Here is a 25,935-nt window from a genome sequence, read left to right as displayed (position 1 = left end):
CAACATCTGGGAAGAAGGGCAGTCTCTGCAATGCTTGTATTCTAACAGATCTCAAGTTTGAAATGCAGCAGCAACAAATATGTGCACGCACACTACTGCATGTGCATGAGTGTGTTGAGTGTCCGTGCACACATGAGCATGTGTGTGTGTGTGTACAATGCGCGTCTTTACTGGTGAGAACTGCCCAAGTTCATCTAAATAATGGAAAACAGAACTGCATGCAGTGTGATGAAGCACTGCTACTTCTGGGGATATATCCAAAATGACTGAAAGCAGAATCCTGAAGAAATGTGCACATCTACGTTCACGTCAACATTATTCACGAAGGCATGGAAGTAGCCCCAGGGTCCACCAGCTGAAGGATGGAGAGAGATGCGCATGTCAACAGTAGAGAGATTCAGGCTTAGAAAGGAGTTATGGGGATGCTCCAGCAGAGACAAATATAAAATATGCTAAATAAGCAAAAAGATAGGCTACATTATGATGCTATAAAGGATGTACCCAAAGTACTCAAACACAGACACAAGCTGAGCATGGCTTCCAGGCCATGGACAGAGGGGAAATCAGAGTGCTTAGTGGCTAAAGAGACCTACTAGGTGAAAAGTTCTAGAGATTTACAACATTAAATGTGAAAGCTGACTTAAAAATGGTTAAGATGTTAAATCTTCTTCCTTTTTTCTTTCCTTTCCTTTTTTTTTGCTTTACACAGGGTTTCTCTGTGTAGCCCTGGCTGTCCTGGAACTCGCTCTGTAGACCAGGCTGTCCTCGAACTCACAGAGATCAGCCTGCCTCTGCCTCCCAGAGTGCTGGGATTAAAGGCGTGAGCCACCACTGCCCGGCAGATGTTATATTTTCTATTATGGATTTTTAGTTCATCTCAAGTGAAAATAACATTTTCTTTGATGTGCACAGTACCCTCTCCTCCCTCATCCCCTGCACAACACATTTTTTATAAAAGATTTATTTATTTTGACTTCATGTGTATTAATATTTTGCCTGCATGTGTATCTGTGCCATCGTGTGCATGCCTAGTGTCCACAGAGTACAGAAGAGGGCATCAGATCCCCTATAACCAGAGTTAGGGATGGTTATGAGCCACCATATAGGTGCTAGGAATCAAACCTAGGTACTTGCCAGAGGAACAAGTGCTCTTAACCTGGGGGCCATCTCTTTTTTCATGCTTTTCTGCTAACAGTGATTATTAGTGTAGGAGCTACACTTTGACAAGCCACTAAACAGTGAAAATTTGTCATTTTAACAAGGAAATAATGATCAAGGGCAGAATCATTAACAATGAGATAAAGCCTGAAGAAAACATGAATAGCCCCTTTTCTTGACAAGAACATGATCCTACAAGAAAAGGGAAAGCCCAGAAATGCCCCTGTGTCCTCAGGATCATCCCCAACACCATGTCCTCTGCTGCTCCCACAGACTACTGCACACAACACCTGTCAGATGTCAGGGCAAGTTTTGATCTACACTTATTAAAAATCACTGAACAGATGCAAATCTCTAACTGTACTAATCTCCTTCAAATCTCCAGATTATGATGCACTTTCACACCTAGTCAGATGGCTCACGCATCTCTTCAATCAGTCCCTTTCAACAGCTCCAACCTGCACCCATCACTCCCCATGCCAAGCCCTGGCAGGTCCTCAGGGCTGACCATCAGACTGAAAACCCAGAGACCATGTCATCTATCTGACTAGAGACATGTGTGAATCATTAAAAGTTACAGAAGGAGACGGGCATATCAAAATTCTGGGTAATTAGTAATGTGTCCATGGAGTAGCTGATAGAATATTTACAAACTGTAGGTACAGGAGAGTAATACTTCCAGAGGGGAAACCGCAGCCTAAGGTGGCATCTCGACATGTTAGAACCTGAAGTGTGAAATGTTAAGGCTTCTCCATGCTGCTGAAGGTTGAACTCCACAGGGCGGTGGTCCCCACTTTCTCTCTTACATTCTCTCCAGGGCCATGGCCTCACCGCAGGTCCTCTGGCTCCAGCAACACTAAACAGACCCTCCCGTTACAGCCTTTGCCTTTTCAGTTCCACGGACAGCAAAGAGTGCTTCCCGTGAGTCTCTACTCCAGCAACAGAACCCCAAAGTGAAGTCCCCATCCTGCTCCGGGCCCTCTCTACCCCTCCACATGCTCTTGCATTCTTAGCTCACTGCACTGGACACTGGTTCTAAACCGGAAGTGCACAGAGAAGAGATGCAGGAAAAGGATCCTCCATAGTCGGAGATCGTACACGCACAGGGTCTTTCTCATCACTGGGACCAATACTTATCCACAAGGAAAGTTAAGTCACCAGGTCATCTGGCCACCTGACCATCTGTCCAGCTGTTTATCCCATCAGAAGGACTATCATCATTGTGTAGTCAGACCCAGGTCAACACCAACCCAGCCTCCCAGTCAGTGAGCCCTTAGAGGGGTGTGTGTGTGTGCGCGCGCACGCACACACATAATACACAGAGGAAAAGACACTCAGAAATGTGAGAATCTAGCAAATAAGTTGACTGATTCCTACAACAGTTAAACAGGTTCAGTATCCCTAAAACACCACCTGACTCATACAATTCAAAGGTATTTTAAAACTGTTAAGTTTAAATAAAAGCAAGAATGAAAAAAACTCCTTCAGAATAACCATGATCAGTATGGAAAAAAACAGCATTATACTGAAGAACTACTTGGGGTTTTATAGAGGCCTCAGAAATCAGAAATCTGGAACAAGACGTAGGGACATAAATACAGACTGCTGAGCCCACCACAGGACAGGCAGGAGTGATGACTTTGCTGGCCAACTACCACGTTCCCATCAGCCCCACCCTTTCCTGAGACACACGAGCCTCAGAGAGAAAGATGACTGGGTAAGTGGTCTGAATTAAGTGACTCAAAACATTCTTCAGGTTTGCAGGGTTCCAGGTTCCTCTAGGGAATGAACAGTGTCACCCCATTCTGCTCAGCATGGTCCCTTTGCCGACCTTGGTGCAGGAGTGCATGCAGCCCTGTGATGCAGACCTGATGAGACACCCCCCCCCCGCCCCCCGAGACAGGGTTTCTCTGTGTAGCTTTGGTACCTATCCTGGATCTCGCTCTGTAGACCAGGCTGGCCTCGAACTCACAGAGATCCGCTTGGCTCTGCCTCCCGAGTGTTGGGATTAAAGGCGTGCGCCACTGCCGCCTGGCCTGACAAGATTCTTGGAGGGTATGCGTTCAGGGGCAGAGGCCTTCTCACCCATTCACACTTCATCAGCTTTGCTGAAACACAATTCTTTTTTGCTGCATTGTGTGCATTTTTACCACCTAAAACTCCTCCAGTCTGTAGCTCTTTACCCATCGTTCTTAACCACGTGGCAAACTGGAAGTCACCCAGAGCTTCAAAATTTCCAGTGCCTGGACCCTAGGCTGGAGATTCTGACTTTACCGGGCCTGGGGCTGGACTTGGCAAGCAGGGCTGTAAACACACCAGGTGACAGACCTGCAGACACACTATGGTAGACTGATAATCAGGTGTCCTTCCATCCTTCTGCACCCCAAACCTCCGCTCCCAGCTGAAAAACGGGAACCAAAGCACCCTTTCCCTAGGTGGCTGCAAAGATTAAAAGTGAATGCCAAAAATAACAACACCTTCCCCCAGGAAGAGAGGGAGACGGAGGGAGGGAATCAGAGGAAGAAGGGTGAGCAGAGGGGAGAAAGAGAGAGGGAGAGGGAGAGAGGGAGGGAGAGGGGGGAGGAAGGGAGGGAGGGAGGAAGGGAGGGAGGGAGGGAGACTTAGCACTACACTCAGTATTTCAAAAGTACTAAATATTAGCAGCTACTGTTACCATCACCTTGTGCTGTCTTCAGAGTGAGGTCCCTGGAGGCCCATCTCCTACCCACCTAGACGAACCACAGCACAAAACAGCAGGATGGAAGGCCTTACATGATTCACAGCCACCATCTCAAAGTTCCCAGGTGCCCGAAGCCCTGGTGTTGTCACAGTTTCCAGAGCCACAGGGAGCAGCAATAAAAACAACTCACCTGGGCACACAGAACACGCCAGGCACTTTCCCAAGAGTGTTCCTGCCAGCTTGCTGATCACTGGGAGGTGGTGTTTTGCGGTCTCCATTTCGGAGGTGAGGACTCAGGGGCTGGGAGTGGGTAGGGCAAAGGTAGCTCAGGGCACAAAGCTAATTGCTGCCACAGAGCAGGGTTGCAGCAGATACTGGGTGGCCCACAGGAAGGGACGAGATGACTCATCCTAGGCGTTCTTGCCCATCTGCAGGAGCTCTCTTTAGCTAACACTTGAAAGTGGCAATACCACCTAGCAACTTAGAGAAAGACAGAAGGGTCGTGCAGCGCCACTGACTACGGGGGCCTGGAGAAGTGCCAACCAGCTCAAGCTGCAAAGCAGTATACTAGAGGCTTCCAGAAGCGGGGGGTCATTCTGTGTCCTGCTAGATTGTCATGCAGAGTACAACTGACTCCCCGCGCCCAGCCAAGTCCCTGCCTCTTTCCCGGGCTTCTCTCCTTTCAGCAAAGCATCAGCAGCCAAATGCTCGACATGCGGGGGGCTGGCACCAGCCAAAAGACAACATTCGAGCACACAAGCAGCTGGGCAGGATCCCAGTGGGCCATGCGGGGACAGGCTGGCATGACCCTGGCCCAGTAACGGAGGCTACAGGGCTAGCAATCACCAGCACACTTCTAAAATTACCAAGCACTCTTTTCAGAGCAAGTCATTTTAATTTGCCAAAGTGGCAAACTGCAATTATTTTCAAAATGACATTCATTCCTGTATGACAACAGTTAATACTCTCTAAAAACAGTTCCTTAATTGCATGCATAATTTTAAATTACTGTAATTTGTTCAATATTCTGTGAAAACCCTGTTCTCCCTCATCAAAGACAAAGCAGGAGGATAATGGAAGGACTTAAGATTCCAGAGCCAAGTCACATGAATTTGGGGACGGTACAGAGGTAGGTACCATGGGAATTTTAGAAAACCAAGTCAAAACGAACAACGCAAACTCGCCAGTACCTTAAGAGGAAAGCCGATAGCCTGGAGAGCGAAGCCTCGTAATCCGCTGTCTTTAAAACCCACCTTCAGGGGAGGTTAACATTTACCATTCATTCCTCGCCACACTTAGAGCCTACAGAAGTGAACGTCTATGCCCATACAGTCGTTAAAGTAGTGTGAACAGATACTGCCAGCAGACTCCTCCTTTTCTTCTTTCATAATTATTAATTCTGTGCAGAAGTCAAAAGCTGTGATGCTACAGTCAGAAAGATGACCGATGTGATAGTAACCCAAACTCGAATTTTTATAAAATCTAAGTGGAAAAAAATTCACAACACAGCGATCTTTCTGTTTTGGAAAAACTCCATCTGGAAAGCCAGCGTTACCTGGGACAAGGGACAGCGGTGTGAACTGCTTCCCCTGCATTACAGAAATGGCTTCCTGCCCACCCACTTGTGAAAACCTGCATGCAAGGCTCAGTCAGGACAGAAGTACTGAGAGCTAGGAGCCTGGGGGGAAGGAACACGCAGGTGGTCCCCAGCAGCACAATTCTACTTCAGTGTGAAGGTCCCCAGAAAGGGGTGAGTCAAGCTGAAGACCTACAGCGGGGAGCGGGGATGTCACTGGGACACAGGTAGCATTTTTCATCATTGCGAACACCATCTCTATCCACACTCTGCTCTACACCAAGGTCCTCCACTGGCCAGCACAGCAGGGCTCTGGTCATCCACACAGGCTCACCCACAGCTAGATCCGCCCTGACACCTACGGTCCTTGGCATGGGATAACTTCACTCTTCAGCAGGGACAGGAAGAAGGCAGAGCACCTCAAATCAATGGGGAAGGCTCCACAGTGCAGACCCCAGAGCCACGGCCAAGGGGAGTACTCTGAGGGCACAGTGAGTGAGGCAGGGAGAAGAGGCACTAAAGGGCCCGGGAGTGCTCCCCATGTCTCCATTTCTGGTGCGTGTAGCCCCTTTCTTGAGGTGAAGTGGATGCCAGGTGCCTGAAAACTGAGTCAGGCCTTGCTTCCTCTTTCACTGAGGACCATGTTGGGTTTCCTTTGGCTTTACTAAGATGGAGCAGGTGCAATTACCACGTCGTAGTGACTTACAGTGAAGACTCAGTCCACTTGGAAGGAACCTCAGAGTCTGAGCAGCCAGACATGTCAGGACCTGGGGCTGGACTCTTCTGTGTGGCCTTAACCAGAGACCCGGCCTAAGGCGTGATTTTGATTCTAAGACTGTGTTATACAATCTGAAAATGGGGGAGGAAAATCTATCTGCAAAAGTACAGCAAGAACAGCATGATAGGAAAGCCACTGACCACAGAGCAAAGACGTTCTCAGCTCAGTGTATGCCCAACCTACTACTCTTTCCATTGCCAGAAGGGTGTGTGTCCCTGGAACCTGCAGGTAGCTTCCTGTGACCCACTGTTTTGTGTCATCAATGCTTGGTTTCATACCACCCATGAAGAGCTGGGTTGCTATGGTAGTCCGGGCCACTAAAGATTCAGTTTCCCTGCAAAGCTCTCTGACCTTTGGTTCCCTTTGTGAACCACCTCCTGACCACATCCTCTCTGAAATGGTCACTGTGTGGCAACATAGTGGCTCCATCTACCCTGTCTCCCTCTAGGGAGAAGGCTGTGATGAGCATGTCGGGGAGACATCACCAGGAGCTCCCCTGCCCTCCCTGGAGCCTCAGCTGGCAGACAGGGAGAGGAGGACACGGCCAGGTTCCCCTACAGAAGGCGGCTCACCTTCACGTTGGGAGTATAGAGATTCCTGAGAGAGGCCAGGGCAGCAGACAGCCCCTCTGTGCTGTAACCGATCCACAGAGCCTGCAGGTGGCTTGAGGAGACTCCAGTCTTCTTACTGAGGCCCTGGAAAGAACCAAAGAGACGCCTGTGAGTGCCTCCTCCCAGCTGCCCATCAGTTGGAAAGAGAGTCTGCCCAACAGAGGTGTGCTGTACAGTGTCTGATACAGAAGGACCCCCTTGGCCGGGGAGCGCAGCTCAGGGTCCTGTGAACTACATGCACAGCAGGGAGAGAGACTCGGAGAAAGCTTCCTTCTGCAGAAGGAGATCAGAAGATAATAACTGATAAGGGATCCGTAACTCCTAAAGAATAAAGGGGTCTAGGCAGTAAAGGCTGGTGGCATTATTTTTTTTTTATTTTGTTTTGGTTTGGTTTTTCGAGACAGGTTTTCGCTGTGTAGCTTTGCACCTTTCTTGGAACTCACTCTGTAGCCCAGGCAGGCCTCGAATGCACAGAGATCCGCCTGCCTCTGCCTCCCGAGTGCTGGGATTAAAGGCGTGTGTCACCACTGCTTGGCGCTGGTGGCATTATAAGAAGAGGCAAGCTCAGTGCTGTGTCTGCTGAAAGAGAATATTCTCACCACTGTATCTTGGTACTTTGCAAGGAAACAAAACTTCAAACCTGATAATGGCTCTAGACAGACCTGCCTAGACAGGAAATCCAGGGGGAGGAGGTACACAGCAAACTTCCCTTTGAGAAGCAAGCAGGGTCAGAGAACCAGGCGGTATGAAATGATACAGGCCACGCAACTCAAGTCCTTCAATTAGTAATGACACACCAGGGAATGAATGAAGGGCCCACAGGCCTGCCTAAAATCTTCAGGCCACAGAATTCACTCACACCTCACCTTGAAAATGTGTGCCTTCAGGATGTGGTGGCCAAGCTCCATGGTCTGCTGGCGGTTCAGCTTGTTTTCCTGTCGAGAGAACATGAACGCCAGCAGAGCGTGTCCATTCCTAGGACAAGAAACCCAAAGGCTCATGACAAAATCCCACCACACCAAGGCCCTCAGATAAGGACACCACACTGTCTCTGAACTGTCATCTGTGGGCATCAGCATGCGTACACAGAACACTCAGGCTGCACGCTATTTACAAAGACGGCAATCGGTGTTTATTCTGCAGTCCTTTGTGAGGTTTTTCCTGGGGTTCCCTATCTCTGTAGAGTGAGCACCTCAGTGCCTGGATCTCCAGAACCACTGCTGCCTGCTCATCACCACCACTCCCTCATCACCTGGAGTTTTGGTCAAGCTTGTCACAAAAAAACACAAACTTCATGACACCAAGGGTCTTGACTAAGTCACAGCTATAGTCACGATGCCTAACACGGTGCCGAATAATAAATACACAAGGAAGTGCTTACTGGATGGATGAACATGAGGACTGGTGGTACATAATCCTCACTGCCCTCAGCCCCGACCCCATCCCCATCATCATTCTGGGGCACAACTGGCAAAAGACAGGCCTGGCCTTACAAGGGGAAGGGGAGAAAAGCCAGGCCCTGCACAGCAATAGCTCTCAAGGAGCAGAGCCTAGAAGACTAGGTGGAACCCACGCGCTTCAGACTCACACAGACCTGCCTGCCTTTGCCTCCTGAGTACAGGGGTTAAAGGCGTGTGTCCACACCCGGTTTGTACCAGGCTGCAAAATCAGCAGGTTTCTAAACACTGGTAACAAGCTTTCTGAGAAAGAAATCCATTCATGGTAAGGAGGTGAGAGACCTCTGTAGTGACAATTAAAAACCACTGAAGAAAGAAACTGAAGCTACTAGAAAATGGGATCTCCTAGGTCCTCAGCTGGGCAATATGCCACTGTTTAAATGGCCAGATTACGGAAAGAGATCTATAGAGTTAATGCAATCCCTACCAACACCAACGACATCCCCGCCCGACACTACTAGAGAAAGTTCCTGTGGAAGCGCAGAGAGCTGGGAGATCCCAATGCAATCCTGAGTAAAAATATCAACACTGCAGGCACGATATGGATTGGAAAATACACTAGAGAACCATAGTAACAAAAACCAGGATGACAGTGGAATAAAAGTACCAACTACTAGAACAGACCAGAGGCCCTAGAAATAAACACTTGTGACTACAGCCACCTGATTTTCCACAAGGTGCCCAAAATACATGCTAAAGAGGAGGCAAATTCTTTAGTAAACGATGGTGGGAAAACACCCACATGTCAAAAAATGAGAACATATGTGCATCTCTGACCCTGCATGAAAGTTAATGAAAATGGACCAGAGACCAATGTAAGATCTGAAATGTGAAACTACTAAGAAAAACACTTCAAGAGACAGACACAGGCAATGGCTCTCTGAATCAGAGCCCAATGTCTCAGGAAACAGCAACAGGCAGTCACAAACAGGACTGGGCGGAAAAGAGTCGGTGTTGTGAAGGAGATAGTCCACAGTGTGAACTGACAGCCCACAGCACGGGATCTCGGCCACCTACTCATCCGAGAGAAAATTAACATCCAGAACAAATCAAGATCTCAAAAACGCTCACAGCAAAAGAACAAGGAATCCAATCAGCAAATGCTGATTGGGTTGAGAAGTGTGAACGCACACTTCTCAAAAGAAGTATAAGCAGCCAACAGTTTCAAAAAAAGGTTCATTTTTTTAGCCACCAGAGAAATTCAAATAAAAAATATACTGAGACTCTATCTCATGTCAGTCAAAACAGCTAACATCAAGGAAACACAGCTGATAATAAGTTTGGTATAATGCTTGCCTAGGATGCATGAAAATCCTGGGTTCAATCCCCAGCAATGCAGAAGGGGTGGAGCGTTGCACATCTGTAGTCCTGGTACTTAGATGGTTAAGGGGGATCTGAAATCAAGGTCATTCTTGGTATATAATGCATTCAAGGCCTGCTGCTGACCTAGGATACAGAAGACCCTGTCTCAAACCAAAGAGCAATAACAAAATAAAGGCTGGCCAAGAGGAGAACCCTTATACACTTTTGAGGAGAATGTAAGCAGTATGTTCCTCTAAAAAACACAATCACTCCTCTGTGTGTACCTTTGGGAATCAAAGTCAGCATACAATAGATATACATGCGTTCACCACCACGCCTTTCATAATAGCTAAGTTATGGCATCAGCCTATATAAGCTGCTAGTTAACTTAAGAGCGAAGATGCATGGTGCGTGATATATACAGTGCAGCACTGTCCAGCCACAGAGGAGAATGAAATCATGTAATTTATAGGGAAGCGGAGGGAACTGGAGCTCATTGTGCTAAGTGAAATCAGCCCGACTCAGAAGGACAAGTGCGTTATATTTTCTGTCACATGTGGAGTCTAGAAGAAAACAGAGGCAGAAGGGGGAAAGGGAGGGAGGGTAAGATTGGGTAGTGGGAGGGGCTGCCGATGATCAAAATATGTTAAATGCACATATGAAAGCATACAATGAAACCATTACTCTGTATAATTAAAGTATGCTGAAACTTGTAAATCAAACGGTTACAGATGGCCCCGGTGTGGCAACAAGGGCAGACTTCAGTGGCCAGCCCAAGGGTTTTCGGGGCTCTCAGCAAGGCACATGGCTTCCCACCTGTCTGCAGTCCTGTCACTCATTCTGTTTCTGTGCACCCCCATACTACCCTCCTATGGCTGGCCTTCCCCAGTCCATTCATGGTCCATGGGCTCCACTTTAGATCCGGAAACCGAACTGAGCTATTTCCTTCACCCACGCGACCTTGTTATATATACGACTTGCATTATAATGCCCTATCTGTTTATAGGGAAGCGAGGAAGTGGCCTGATTTGCCCAAGACTAACGGCTAGTAACTGAGTGGGCCTTCTACCAGACTCGAGAGCTTCAACTTGGGGAGAACAGTACTGGGTACCTCCCTTTAGGAGCTCTCAGCAACTGGAGGACACACATATAACCATAATGAAATTCAGCCAGAAAAGCAGAGAAGAGATACCGTGGGAGGAGGCAGGAAGCGGCCCTAAAGAAACAATCTGACTTTCTTTCCTTTGCATTCCCGGTTCCCCTTCCCCGTGGATGACACTGTCTCAGTGACGTTCCCAACAAGACCCCAGTTTCCTGCATTACCAAACCCAAACTGCTCAACTTGCCCTTTCTTCTCTGTGCCTCCTCGCAACCCAGGGGAAGGCATCTCCAAGGACGCAGGAATTCTGTTCTAACAGGCTCCTCCAAATCCTCACTTCCCTTAACCTCTGTTGGGATCTCTAACCTCCTTCCCTGTCACTCTCCTCCACCTCCAGAAGCCCAGAAAGCACCTTCACCAAGTCACACCACAGCTCACCATTAGTGATGTTCCATCTTCAACTACTAACTTCTCCAACGGCCACACAAGATCTGCGCCCTGGAGAGAGGTTCCCCACAGGCTCAAACTGTTCGGAACCAAAGCCAGCTCGGATCTGAAAAGACCTGACCCATCGCTCCCACCTGTCTATCCCTTTCTCCTTCTGCTGGCACAGTAGCCACCACACTCTCTGCTCTCCCCACTCCCGCCCACAGGCACTCTATCCTCCAGAGAGGGCACAAAGAGGCCATCTCTAGCATACTCCTCTGCTGGCTCCTCCCAGTCCTCCACACCACCACAAGAGCTTCAGGCAAACTAGACTGATTTCCGCCAGCACGCGTGTGTGTGTGTGTGTGTGTGTGTGTGTGTGTGTGTGTGTGTGTGTGTGTGTGTGTTTGTGTGTGTGTGTGTGTGTGTCCGTCCGCTGTGCCATTTCTGAGGCTCCCCTGTCTACAGGAGTGTCTTCTTCCGATACTCTCCTGTATCCCTTTGTTCTCAGCTAATCACATGGAGACAATAGCAGAGATGGTTCTAGATCGTGAGTCCTTGTGAAAGGTTAAGGAGCTAATAAATCCATGCGATGGCTGGGGGAGTCTAGCATCACAGAGAGATTTCAAGTTGTATCTCTTCTTTGAGAAGTGTTCACCACAATCTTTGAGGTACCCTTGCAAAATGAAAATAAAAACAGAAAACACAGGAACAAAAAGAACAAAGCAAAAGGCAGGACAGTCCTTGACTTCAAAATTTCCTACCAAATTGTACGCTAGGTATCAGAACAGCGTGGTAATGGCGTACAACCACACCCCTCTGGAACACAACAGAGACTCTGGAAGTGAATTCACCTTCTTACACCCAAGGAAAACAGGAAATACTTCAAGCCGTTAGCATGGACAAGGACTGTCCTGAAGAAGACCTCGGACGCACCAGAAACAAAAGCAAGGCAAGTAAGGTGGATTTACCCACAAAGCTTCTGTACTCGAGAGGAAATGGTGCAGGGACTGTCTACAAAATGGGGAAAGGATTTGCAAACACCTCTGACAAGGGGTTGGTTGCTAGCCTCAGGTCCCAGTGACCGCTGTCTGCCTGTGGTTTCTGTTCCTGCAGGAGCTGCCTTACTCAGCTCTGCCCTGTGCTGGACTGCCACGGTTCAAGATGCAGCAAGGGTCAACGATGACCACAGCCCAGCTACTCCCTCCTCTAACACCAGCAGTCTACATCCTGTGAGTCTCCTGATGCGTTTCTGTCTCTACAAAGTCAACTGCAGCTGATCTTCCTCAAAAAATGTGCTTTCCCTGAAAACCTGTAACTTGCTGAGCCATGTCACAGCACACACTTTGCTGCCTCTGGCAATTTGGTTTTAGTAGCCAACCTGGGGTCCTAAACCAGATTTGAAAGATAGTAAAACCCGAGTCCAGCATCACCTAAGAAAACAGCCATATAACACTGAGCAGCACTAGACCTATCAGCATACATCGGGAGGGTTGTGGTTATGTGACTCCCAGGTACTCACTGGCCTCTTCATTTCTAGGCCCAAGCATCTACCCCAGTGCCCTACAGTTCTGAGGAGACAATCCAGCAGCTTGCCAGCCTGTCACTAGAGTAGGAGGCGATCCTGACTCAGAGAACAGCTGCCCAAGAATGCAAAGACGCAGGCTGGACAGAAAGAGTGCTTGAGAGTGGCCGTGTCCACAGGCACTTGGAGTCTTCCATTCCTGACCTCTCAGCCCATTTTGCACTAGGTGATGGCTGGTAAGCAGGCAGGCAGGCAGGCAAGCTTGTCTCTCCAGCCTCCTGTGGTTCGAGTTCTGCAAGAACTGCATCCTGCGCCGGCCTTGTCTGTAGGAGACAGCTAAGTTGGATTCTAGGGTTCCCCTCTGTCCCCGACACTCGTGCTCCCTGGGATGAGGTGCTATGTAGCCAAGGATGGTCAGACAATGGCAAAGGATCCAGGACAGACCCCGGCCACGGGCAAACATTCTACATGAGCTCGCTATTCCCTAAAGCAGAGATACACTTCCCATGTATGACCTGCCATGCCGGTGGGTGGAGTCACACCAGTGAAATCATTAGCAGCTAGGAAATGCCACCCTGGCACCGCTCAGCTTCCCCTGCACCCAGATACACTAGAAATCCAGCAACCAAAGGAGGGCAGCTTTTGTAAAAAGGTATGGAAATTTTTTTCACTCTCTCCTGACCAAAACGGGGACACAAACAGCAAAACTGCACGGTACTCGGTACTTAAATTGCTCTGGGCGCCAACGGAAGCGCCTCCCGTACCTGGGCTCACACAGGAAGGCTGTGCTCTCCCCATCCGCTCTCCACACCAGCCACTCTCGGAAGGATGGGTGGCAGAACATCCGCGTTTTGTCTCTCCTCTTAATGAGGAAGCAGGAGAGGGCCTCCATCCTCTGCTGGAAGTCCTCCCAGCCCTGCTCGCCTTGGATGTGGCCAGCATTGATCGCCTGGAATATCTGCTCATCCGTCATGGGGTGGAGGGACGCCAGGGCCACGTTTAAAATGGGGAGGGCTCTGTCAAAGGCGGACTGGGTCATGAACTTCATGTTGCATTGCAGCAGGTAGAGCTCAGACAGAGACACGGGCACCACCTTGTAGCTGGCGCTCTTGATGACCAGGTGTCCCCGCTGGAAGAGGTCCAGCGTGAGCTTGAGGTACAAGTAGGAACCGAGGCTGCGCAGCACCAGATGGCTGCTGACTTTGCCGATGAGGGCGGCGTCGGCCTTGCCATTCAGGGAGATGTTGCTGAGGATGTCCTGGCTGCTGTGGACCCTGTGCTGGACGTACGCGTGCAGGTCGCTGTGAATGTCTTTGTTGTCCGGAAAGTCATCTAAGGAAAGCCTGACAAAGGGCAGCGCGCTGATGATTTCCTAGGAGAAAACAAAAGCCCACAGTTTCGCTTCACAGTTTCCTTTTTTTCACTTTAAACCAGGTTCGCTCGTTCTCTTTCAAGGAGGATTTTCATGGATTACAGGGACTCGTTGTTTTGTATTAAAACATGTAATAGGATAAGGTACAGATAAAAAGCTTATGTGAAAGAAATCCTGATGCGAGATAGGATCGGTAAAGGCTTTCCCAAAGCCCTCATCGAGGACCCTGAGCCAAAGGAGCAGAGGGAGGGGCCCAAGCAGACAGCAGCAACCAGGCCACACCAACAGGGGGGCAGCAGGGCGGCGAGACCCCACAGGTGACCCAATACCCATAATCCCTGAGCGGCTGGTTCTAAAACAAGGGTAAACACAAACCACACCGCACATCTGAGAACACAGCCAGACTCTGAGATAAGAGGTACCCTCTCGGCATCAGATACCAGGGCCCTGTAACCCCACCAGGAAATATGACACTTCCGGCCCTGCCTGTGTCCCTGGACAATGCACAACAAAAACCATTGCCTCTTCCAGTATAGCATGTTCTCATTTTTTAAAGGATCTTAAGTAAATGTTCTTTCAAAAAATTATTTTATAAACATGAGTGTTTTGTCTGCATGTCTGTACCTACGGCAAGGGTGCTGGATGCCTGGAACTAATCATGATAGCTGTGAGCCACCATGTGGGTGCCGGGAGTCAAACCTGCATCTTCTGAAAAGAGTAGCCCGTGCTCTTAATCACCAAGCCATCTCTCCAGCCCCCGAGTGAACTGTTGGATGAATCCTAACTGCATGGTGTCATTAATTTTCCTGCTCTCTCATTTCAAAGATAAGCACAGCCCTAACCCCAGGAGCAGAGAGAAGAAAAACTGTAACTTCTCACTACTACTTCTGAAGCACACGCCGTTTTAAATGTAGTAACTACAAGAAGAAGGTAGAGGACAGTTATTTCCACTTTGCATGGAAGTTAGCCAAACCTCCATACTCAGCCAGCAAAGGAACACAGGACCCAGGTCAAGTTTTAGCCTAGCTGCCAAATTATGCCTACTCAGGGAAACATGACTGAAAATGTACGGCTCAAAGGTACATACAATTAAGCATGCCATTTAAATATAGGTTTAATTTCAGCTTTAATGAGAAAAAAAATTAGCATGATAACCCAGATCTACAAAATAAAACAGAGCACACCCACAATGAGCCACCAGAAACGCCAGGAAACACTTTTAAAGTCCAGTACATCACGTGGCCGGGGACCTCAGCCAGTGCACACCCTGCTATGGTGAGCAAGGCTTAGACACTGCCGTTTCAGGACAGGGACAACTCACTGCTGATAGGATTCTTAGCTGACCCCTAAGAATCCTTGTTCCTACGGACTCTCTGAAGTCCTGACACGGTTTTCAATTCAGTAGGTAAATGGGCTATAACACTAGGCCGGGATCACTCGTCACTGGACACTTGGGATGTAGGAACTTGGAAAGAGAGGGGAGAAATCTTTTGTCACCTGAAAATTTGCTCTCACAGTCACGATCAACTTCAGCCAGGTGGGGAATTTAGGAATAATTTTCGTAATAAATGAAGACAGCGTATCTCCGTAATCAGGCTTATGAAACTCAGCTTCATTCAAGCCGTCTATCAAAATGATGTACTCCTCTTCTGGAATTTTCTGCTCTAAAAGACGAAATTAATTTTTCCAAATTAAGAAATTATACATTTCTATAACATGGCACCACCCAGTGCATTTTAACACACAGCCTAAAGTGTTAGCAAAACCTACAAAGGTTTACATATGGCAGAAGACATGTTTTCAAAGAAGCATATTTTCTATTAAATTTATAATGAAAAAACAGAGCACTGAGCCAAAAGAAAACCAAAGTCTTACAAAACAGTTTTCAGAAACATATTGCATTACAGACATTCACAGAATCTCAATCATACACATGTAACAGCTAGTTCTGCATAAGTCACCATCACCTGAGTAGCCTGCAGCCAAGAGAACGGACGCACCTAGAGCCTAAACCCGGAGCAGACACCAGGCCCTCGACTGGACTTCCTCAGGAACGAGGACCCAGCCCTCCCCACACTGCCACCAGGGGCTGTCTGGCCCGAATCACTCAGTGGTGACAGCCCAGCTTCACAGATGCCCAGAGTGGGTCTTGCACACAGCAGTGACAGCCTTCTGCTTGGAGCACAGAGTAAGCATGACACCACCATCTCAGGCCCTCTTTCTAGCATCTTCTAGCAGAAAACGCTTTGTAGACGGGTGACTTGGAAAGGAGGGGGCAGAGGATGGAAATCTTAAAGACCAATGTCATTGGTACGCCCACCTGGAGACTATTCAGGGGCAAGGAGAGGGGGAGGAAGAAACAAATGGAAACGCCTAGAAACAGTATTAGATTTAGATTTCAATTCATCTAAGCAGGGGCTGGGGGGAAGAAAGGAGACCATGCTAGAGGATTCTCAACCATCCGCTGGTTCCCCTGATGCCTGGGAGTGTATCACCTAGTCTTTAGTATGTGCATCACCTACACAGATTACAATTATTACCAGAATGTGCCTCCTGGAAACGTGAAGGACTGTGAGGGTAAACGATGAAGAAGTAAGTTCAGGTAGCCCCCTGGCCGGCCTTTTAGCTTACAGACAGGAAACAACTTCCTACCAGGAAAAGGGAAGAGTGCAGTATCCCCGCGGCTGGAGAACTGGACAAGTCTAGGTTTCAAAGCTTACTAACTAGTTGTAACTAGCATTAATCGTCCCATATATTTATCTTCTCAGTTTCCGGCCTCTGAAAGCCCAAGCTGTTTCCTGTTCTGTTTTGACTTCTTACCACTCCTAAAAGTGACTGCTCTTTGTGGAAGGTCCTTCGGGAGGTGGAGTTTTAAAGCCCCGCTCTGAGTTACCATCCAGGTCCACACACTGCAGGCATTAACAAGCTCTCTTTGGCTTTGTTATCTGTCTACTCTTGGCTCATTTCATGGACCAAGTATCACACCTCTGAAGGACAGAAAGTCTCCTCTTTCCTCCATTACACGGCTTCCTTAGAACTGCTCAGGTGTCGATTTCATCCACATCAGAGACATTCCGTTGGGAGCGATACCGCGGAGGAGATATGTGGTGGCCCTAGACATGTACTGACTCATCGATATCCTCTCCCCGCCACCCCAGGACTAAGCCGACCTCCCTTCTGAGGACCACTTGGGCAGCAGTCTGTACTGGGAAGCAGCCCCGAGGCTTCTGGTAGGTACCGTTTCTTAGGCTGGTGAGTGGCTCCAGCACGCCCCTCTTGAAGGCAGCCACGGGGTCCTGTACACACGAGCGGAGGCTCAGCATGCTCTGCAGCTGGGGCTCCTTGATCAGAAGGTCTCTGTAGGCAGCCAGCTGGTGGGACCGGCACAGCAGGGCTGCAATGCTGTGCACAAACTCGGGCACCAGGCACGTGTACGTGTTGTCAGCCTGGCAGTAATGATAGGCCACCACCTACGGAGAAGCCAGAGACATCAGCATCATCCCACCCCCCGCCACAGCTCCTCCCAGGACTTCTAACAAGAACAGAACTCTGACGTTTCCCTGAGATAAGACACTGTGCGTCTGTTCCCCGAGACAGGGTTCACCAACTGGCTTAATATTTATTCTGTTCTTCACTGGCGTGATTTGCTAAGTTCTCAGCAGACTATTAATTGCAGCCACAAATCCACCTTGATTAACACAAAAATCAGCACAACTGTTCTCTGTATTGAATGTGGATTAGCAAAAGGCATTTATAAAACCTAACGCCTCGACTGGCTTAGAGCACCTCCAAGCAAGCCCTGTCCCCGACACCGCCATCTGCACCGCATTTCTGTTCTCTAGATCAGTAGCACCTCGGGGGGACCCTCTGCTCATCCTAAAAGCACAGGATCAAGTTGGCGGCTGTGAACCCAAGCTGCAAAGTCACAGCTGCTTCTCCCTCCTGGCAGGGATGGCTCTCGCCCCCTCCCCACATCCTCACTTCTTCAATGGATGCTGCGGAGACATTCAAAACGGACAGCCAAGAAGTTACCAGCGATCTGCTTATCATGTGAAGGAGAACATGGGGAGAAAGGGAAGAGCTGCTTACAGCCTGCCAGGCTGAGGGGTTCCCTTCTCTGCCACTCTGATGGCTTTCCGGCTTCATCGCATCCCTCCACCGCTGCCCGTGAAGACGGAAGCGGCCCATCAAGGCAGGAAATGAGAGACTGCCTGCATGCAGGAAGGTGGCCTAGGAGCCAGTGTTAGACTCAGGGCAGAAGGAAGAGTTCAGAAAGCCCTTGACGATGAAGTGTTTAGAGAGAAAAAAAGGCAGCCAAAGTTCTTTTACAATCTCCTCAGAAGCCTCTGACTGAAGGATGCAGAGACCCACAGGCCCCAGGCAACAGGGCCCAGGCAGAAGCAGTCTGGGCCGAGTTAAGAGCTTCTTTCTCATCTCCGCTCACACAGCGAATGAAAGGGTGTGTGCTTGTCAGGATGGATGTGTGTTGAGTACACATGACTTCTCCCGCTGCCTCGAGGAACTCTTTGAACTTGGTTCAGATGGATATAAATCTGCTGTTGTTGTCTTTGGGATTTATTTGCATTAAAACCTCTTATTTGGAGTACTCATCATACTTTATCAAAAGCTACACTCCTCCACGCCAGCTCCCAGTCGACAAACAGTTGTTTCTGTTTTAAATTCCCCTCTCGAACTCATTTTTCAACGCCAAACTCTCTATCTGGAAGACTCTCTGAAACAAGAGCAGGTTACCTTAGAAGCGAGGGATTTCACTGCATCCTCTCTTGGTCTCTGGCTTTCGGCAGTACCAGGCCCGGCAGGTGTTTTGGCCACACTGAGAGTGCTTGTGGAAGAACTTGGCGAAAGTAATGGAGTGAAAGGGAGGTCCTGGGTGGGATCTGATGCTGCAGAGAGAGCCACCCAGATGCAACATAAGCATGTGGTATCACGAGTGTGGAGTACACTTCTGAATCAGTCCCAGACAAACTTGAATAGTAATGAGCAAACATGACTGGAAATGAGAGGTCTCAAATGAGCACACCAGCTCCCATGCTATCTCCTGCCCTGGAGGGCTGTGTTCCTAATCATATTTCCTCTGGTACAAAAAAAAAAAAAAAAAAAAAAAGCTGCAGGGCAGTGGTGGTGCACGCTTTTAACCCCAGCATCTGGGAGGCAGAAACAGGCAAATCTCTGAGTTTGAGGCCAGCCTGATCTACAGAGTGAGTTCCAGGATGGCCAGGGCTACCCAGAGAAACTCTGTCTTGAAAAACAAAACAAAAATGGTTCCTATTTCAAGACATTTTCTTTGTTAACAGGTTCACTGCCCATGAAATAGTCAGGGAAGCCAGGCATGGTGGTGTGTGCCTGTATCTCAGCACTTGGGGTAGAGGCCGAGGCAGGAGGACCACAAGCTCAAAGGTCGCCTGGGATGCAGAGAGCCCTGTCCACACGCTCGCGTATGCACAAAGTAAGAAATCAAGTGTTTAGCTATTCTGCCTCCTATTTAAATTAGTCTTTTTAGTTTTGGAAAAGCCAGCACAGAAGAAAAGGCTGTGGTGAACAGGATACAAAAGAATTCTGCATAGGATAAAAGGAGGTAAAATAGGTGTACTCACACTCACAGACACACACATACACAGCAAAAAAGGAAAAAAAAAAACCAAAATCAAAACACATTAGACTTTGTTCTTCCAAGCACTTTAAGACCAAAACTGCACCAGGTCTCTCGATGAAAACCCTCTGTAGTAGTGCATGCATGCAAACCCCCTTTGTGGAGAGAAGACGACAAGGGTCCAGGTTGTCTTGTTCCACACAAGAAGGCTGGCATCAGTCCAGACTGTAACTAACATACCTTATAATGACAGGAGACCCTCTCTCTCCTTCCCCACTCAAAAAAAAAGTACCCAAAGAAAACAAGCAAAAAGCTAACATACCCCCACCACCACCACACTACAATGGCTGGAAGTATTCAGACAGTTCACTTAACCTATGACCTTACATCCGATGCAGTAGCTAGAAAACCTTAAGGAAAACTGGTACTTCCCGTCTATTCAAACAGCGGCTCCCTCCATCTCTCTATCTTGCATTAATATAATAAGCTGGACAAGTAGCAACCATGGCCATACTTTTGGGTGATGAACTGGGGCTGCTAGACGCAATCTGTCTCATGCGGCTTCCATGACAGCTTAGTGCCACCAGCTTGGAAATAATGGCTGTCTTCCCGAACCCCACATTGCCCACGACCACCGCTCCTCTGTTTTCTGCCAGTTCTGCATTCCTCAAGCTTTCTTCTATCCGGTGAAAGAGCCAGTCCCTTCCCACAAACACAGAGTCGGTGGTGATGCTTGGTACTTCAAACAACAGAGGCTTCAACAAGATGTCCTGTGGCTTGTAGGGAGCAAACCGGGCTTTAAAACAAGCAGACAACATGGTTATGGAGAACATAGTTATTTAATACAAAAGGAAACAATATGTCCAACTTGGTTCTGTAAATTTGTCTGTAATACTTTACTCATTATATCATTCTGCCCCCCAAGTATCCTGTTACAATGACTTACTGGCCCTTCCACACTTCCAAGTTCTTTTCAAGCACACAGAGGAAGCGAAGTGAACGCTCCCATCACGCCTGGCTGGTTTACCTGAAGGCATATGGAAGACGGGCTTCTTCCACCCCCACTCAGATAAAATGCAAACACAGTTTCCCAGATTTGAGGGCACGGCCCTCATCTGGGTGCCATGGTGCTTTGCCCCCAGGACAGCTACGTCCCTGACCACACAGCTGTGCATTACGGACAGCCACAGAATATGGCTGATACGGCCTAAGGGACTGAAACAAAACTGATGGGTTGTGATGGCAACTATCTTATCACAGAATTATTTGTCCATTCTAGAAGTAATTTAATCACGTGCTTTAAGGAAGAAGCCGCATGTTCTTAAAGCTGGCTCCCAGCAGACCTCTAAGATACTACTTAAAAGAAGGGTACAAACACACTTCACATCACACTTCCAACACAGTCTGAACGCTGGTTATCAGACATTCAGCGTTCAGTAGGCAAGCTTGTCGTTGCGACCCGGGAGGCAAGGATAAATACCTTTAACTTCCTGTGTCCTACCTCCAGCCGTATTGTGCCAGGGCAACCTAATTGACGTCCGGAGAGGAGCATTTCTCTGCCCATCTAAATAACTCAGGTCTTCCAATTTGGTAGAACTTGTTGCTACAGGAGGAAAGTAAAACTGAGTTTAAGGCCACACCTAGACTACTGTACACTATAAATTACTAAGCAGTTCAGCTCCAACTTTCAAGAAAATTTACCTCAGGATAATTATTTCCTCCAGCTTATGTTTCTAGCATTACTGTTATCTTGAAAAATTGAAACAATTAAACACTACTCACTTTTAATGTTACGTTGACCTGGCTGCCAGAATTAGCCATTATTCCTTGAAAGAAACCAACTTCACTATACATTTTTTAATGAAAAACAAACAAGCAAACAAACTTGAGAGCCAGTATCACATGGCAGGCTTGAGTACTCACTGCTAACACATGGCATGAACTATTCTCTGCAGCTCTGGGAAGCCCTGCGCTGTTTGGAACCCTAACCCTCCTAATCAATAAGCAGGTTCTGCATGTATAATTCCACAGCACTTGAACAGGAAAAGCTAGCTCTTGGCAGTAAAAGTACAAACAGTTTCTTAATCTTCAACTATGCATGTGTGCATGTATATAAAATACATATATGTATATGAAGCCAGGCATAATGGTATATAGTTTATATACCATTAATATATATCTATAATTTCAGTACTTGGGAGACAGAGGCAGGTGGATCACTATGAGTTCCAGGCCAGCCTGGTCAACATAGAGAGCTTCAGGCTAGGCAAGGCTACATATAGAAACCTTGTCTCAAAAAACAAAAACGAAACCCCAAATATATGTATATGTGTATGTCATTTATTTCTGACCAAGACAGAAAGGTTCACAACACATAGATACCTGTTAAAAGCATTAAGGGTCATTCGCATGTATGCATAAGTAGTAACTACAGGAGGAGTTACATTCCAAGGGGTAAGTCTTTGGAAGTGCTTAGCAGGACCAGGATGAAGGGTACAGAAGTCAAACTGGGCACTCAGTACTCTGAGAAACTCTCTCTCGGGCTGTTACCAGCATCTAGCTACTCGGGGCATCATCTATCCTGTGCCTTCATAGCTCCCTTCACCTTCCTATTCTCTTTTGTAGTGCACATCTGTCTTTTAGTGTTTCTACTGCCGAAATGAAACACCATGACCAAATGGCAAGTTGAGGAGGAAAGGGTTTATCTGGCTTACACTTCAGCATTGCTGTTCATCTCTGAAGGATGTCAGGACAGGAACTCAAACAGGGCAGGATCCCGGAGGTAGAAGCTGATGCAGAGGTCATGGAGGGGACCTGCTTGTGGCTTGCTTCTTATGGACTTGCTCAACCTTCTTACAGAACCCAGGACCACCAGCCCAGGGATGACACCACCCACCATGGGCTGGGCCCTCCCCCATTGATCACTAATTGAGAAAATGTCTTACAGCCGGATCTCAAGGAGACATTTCCTCAGCTGAGGCTCCATCCTCTGATGACTCTAGCTTGTGTCAAGCTGACACACAAACCACCCACTCCAACATCACTCTCCACTCTTTCATTCCACAAGCACCAAAGGTTGAAAGCCTGGATTGGAGATGTCCAGTCCCCTTTCACACAGCCTCCAAGAACAGTCAAGCAAATGCTCTACCATGGTCCCTCCCAGGCAGCAAACCCTGTTTCTGCATCTTACTGATGTGCATCCACTGCACACATTCAAGTAACTGTTCTGCTCGTGGTCAGAAGCTATGGACATCTTCCACATTTGAAAGATTCAGCTAAGCTGGTATTGTAGTGTATGCCAGGAACCCTAGCTCTTAGGTGACAGAGACCAGAGGTTCAAGAGTTTGAGCAAGGATCAGCTACACAGACAATTTGGGGCTAGCCTGGGCTACAAGAGGCCCTCAAAAAATTAAAGAGAAGAAAAGGAGTAATTTCCTCAGGCAGGATTTCCAGTGGCCTTCAGCAGGTTAATCCACTAAGAGCCTCAAGCTTCTCTAGAGATCTTACACAGAGGGAAACTTCGTACTGTGGCTACAAGACCACCCAATCCCTCCAGGCTCCCTGTAGAAACACAACTTGAAACCCAATCCTTGGTTCATGCCTGAGCCCTGGGATCCTAGCTCTGCTGCTCAACATGCCTCACGGTGAAAGCAACCACCATGGTTCAAGCAGAAGGGCCCATCACAGTCACAGGCTGTAACTCTCTTCAGGGCCAGGGCTTTGGTCCCAACGAATACAAAGACACACTGAGTTTCAAAAGGCTTCTGTTTCCCCTTTCCCTGGTCCCTCAGAGCATGACATTCACTTTGTAATTTTGTGACAACTGAAAAGACTAAAAAAATATATGACTGTAAAAGATGTTCACATCAAAGAACCGGGGGTTGGAGGGGAGAGACAGCCCCAGCGTCATGTGGATACAGGAGATGGAGAGATTTCAAGTGGCTCTGTTTTCAGCTTTTCCAGCCACCAGCATTGGCTCAGAAGTCTGCGGCACGGCAGCCTGAGCAACGCCACTGCACATGGCTGATTCTCCACTTCAACCATAGCTAAGAGCTGGCATGGGGCACATGCAAGAATCCCAGACCTCACGTGGCAGAGGCAAGGGACCGTAAAATACTGTCAGACTGGGGCTACAAGGCAACACTGTTTCAAACGATAAACGCCCATGACTAGGCTGAGCTAAAAGCTGCATCGCGGCAGCAAGCGCCAGCTGCAACCATCTCTGCTTCTTAGGGCATTTTTGAAGCCGCCAAGACACCTGAGATAAGGAACAGCGGGGCCTCAGCTGCTCAGCTATGAGCTCAGGCACTCCCTTCCAAGTGATGATGAAATTCTGTCCTCTTCCACAGGTTCCCAGACATTAGCATCTAGAGCCAGGCTCACATCGTCTACACAGCTACCACCTACAATGCTAAAAACCATCCTGGGCCGAGAAAAATCAGAGGTCAGTGTCACACTGCAGCAAACCCACGGCTAACACCTCTGTGACTAAGCCGTGCATGAGGCGTGTGGGAACCCATGCATGCATGCACACACACACTGCGCTTGATATCTGATCCCAGCACACACATGGCAGCTCACAACTGTCTGTAACTCCTGTTTCAGGGGATCCCCAAGCCCTTTTATGGCTTCCATGGACACTAGGCACACACACGGTGCACATACCTACATGCAGGCAAAACACCCATACACACACACACACACACACACACACACACACACACACACACACACACTTTTTTAAAAAATAGTAAAATCAATTGGCCAAATTCTAGACTACCCAAGATGCAGTTTTTAAGTCTTTGAGCCCTGCCTTTAAAGAAGAAAAAAAAAAAAAGTCCATGTCATTCCTTTTGAAGTGATAGGCAACACTTCAAATTAATCCAACTCTAAAGAATCCTTTACAATCTCTAATAACTGACTTATTTTTAAGTCTTTGATTAAATTTTTTTTTTTTTAAAGAACCCCTTCTTTACACTTCTCTTCAGGAGGCTAAATTACAGGAATGGCTGGTGAGCTCAGGGACTACCTCTGCCCCTTCACCTCAGGTCCAGATCCCACGTGGACAGCTATCACCAGAGGCCTGGAACCAGCTGCCTCTCTTTAACCCACAGGCCAGCTTCCTACCAAGTGGCACTTGGTGTTTGCATGGATGATAACACGCAAATACTTCCACAAGATTTTACCTCATGGCCCCTCACATTTGGTTTCAATCTGAACACTAAGTGCTCCCTGTCTGCAGCTTGCCTTCAATCTACTGTATAAACAAAGCTGAATACAGTCCACACAACTGAACATTATTCTTTTCCACAAACCCTGACACATGGTGCCATTCTCTTGGCCGAGGTGCGCTTTTGGTGGCAGGAAGGCGGCCAGGGAGAAGCTACCAGACTCCTCACTAGTTAACCGGAGCTCAAGGGAAGACAGCTGCCTGCCTCCCCTGTGACTGTGCACGGGGCTCACAGCACAATTCAAGAGGGAAATGAGCAAACCCATCAAGCCACGGAGTCAGCTCAAACCCAGAGGTGAAAGCCAACCGTTCGTAAGGAGCTCTAGCTCAAGGGCACACACAGGACACACCGGGTAGGTACAGCAGAAACCAGACAGCTTTGCTCTGTAAGCCAGGCAGTCTCTGGACGAATCCAGCTCACACTCACTGTTGCTTCACACAGCCGGAGACATCCAAAGAGCTTCTAGCAGGACAGGTCATCCCCAACTGAGTACGGTTAACATCGCTAAAACTATTGCATTAATGAGTTTCCTAATTTTCAAAGAAGATGGGTTACCCTGAATGTAAGTGTGCTGTTTTGTTGAGGACACGAAAGCGGTCAAATTCTTGGAGACTACAAGTGACCCATTCACTGTAACCAAGTAACCACAGCCTAAGGCATCTTGAGTGCCTGTACTATGTTGCAGGGGCAGGCCAGTAGTGGGGACAGGGGAGCTTTTGGAAGAACCACCAATCAATACACATAATGCTCTCTAGTATTCCGCCCTAGCAGACGGGCCAAATCCCTCTTCTGGAACAAGGCCACTTTGCTTCCTTTGAAAGTGAATTAGGGTGTACCTCACAACTTTTCCATTAAGGCTATTTATTTACCAGCTGCTTCAGAGTTCCATCATAAAAAAATAAAATGAAACCACCCATCAGCAGCCAGAATGACCTAGCACATACTGAAAGGACAACATAAATTACAGGAAGAGCCTTTGATGTACAAGGAGTCAGTACAGTGGTAGGGGACACTTCTAAGCACTATGCTGGTAACAAAGAACTACCTGAACAAGCACCTCTTCTGAATGCAGCCAAGAGCACAAACGTAGACAGGAAAGACCTTCAAAA

The 25,935-nt window shown here is 48.1% G+C and overlaps 1 protein-coding gene across 6 annotated transcripts in view; it reads right to left on the bottom strand.

Annotated features, from left to right (window-relative positions):
• Tanc1 (tetratricopeptide repeat, ankyrin repeat and coiled-coil containing 1) overlaps positions 1–25,935 on the bottom strand; it is a 229,452-nt gene that overhangs the window by 32,443 nt on the left and 171,074 nt on the right. For 4 of the 6 annotated variants that reach the window (XM_052723607.1, XM_052723606.1, XM_052723609.1 and 1 more), the window contains exons 9-16: positions 21,076–21,198; positions 20,110–20,391; positions 18,737–18,888; positions 17,223–17,454; positions 15,482–15,648; positions 13,377–13,984; positions 7,670–7,778; positions 6,765–6,887 (exon numbers count right to left, since the gene is read on the bottom strand). In XM_052723607.1, coding sequence (XP_052579567.1) covers positions 6,765–6,887; positions 7,670–7,778; positions 13,377–13,984; positions 15,482–15,648; positions 17,223–17,454; positions 18,737–18,888; positions 20,110–20,391; positions 21,076–21,198 — 1,796 coding nt within the window. The remainder of the gene's footprint in view (positions 1–6,764; positions 6,888–7,669; positions 7,779–13,376; positions 13,985–15,481; positions 15,649–17,222; positions 17,455–18,736; positions 18,889–20,109; positions 20,392–21,075; positions 21,199–25,935) is intronic. The other 2 variants (XM_052723610.1, XM_052723611.1) reach the window with 1 other exon arrangement.

The sequence above is a fragment of the Peromyscus californicus genome, unplaced genomic scaffold (assembly GCF_007827085.1).
Source record: "Peromyscus californicus insignis strain IS unplaced genomic scaffold, ASM782708v3 Scaffold_7__1_contigs__length_154581171, whole genome shotgun sequence".
Classification (NCBI taxonomy): Eukaryota; Metazoa; Chordata; class Mammalia; order Rodentia; family Cricetidae; genus Peromyscus; species Peromyscus californicus.
This window is presented reverse-complemented; position numbering and strand designations above follow the sequence as displayed.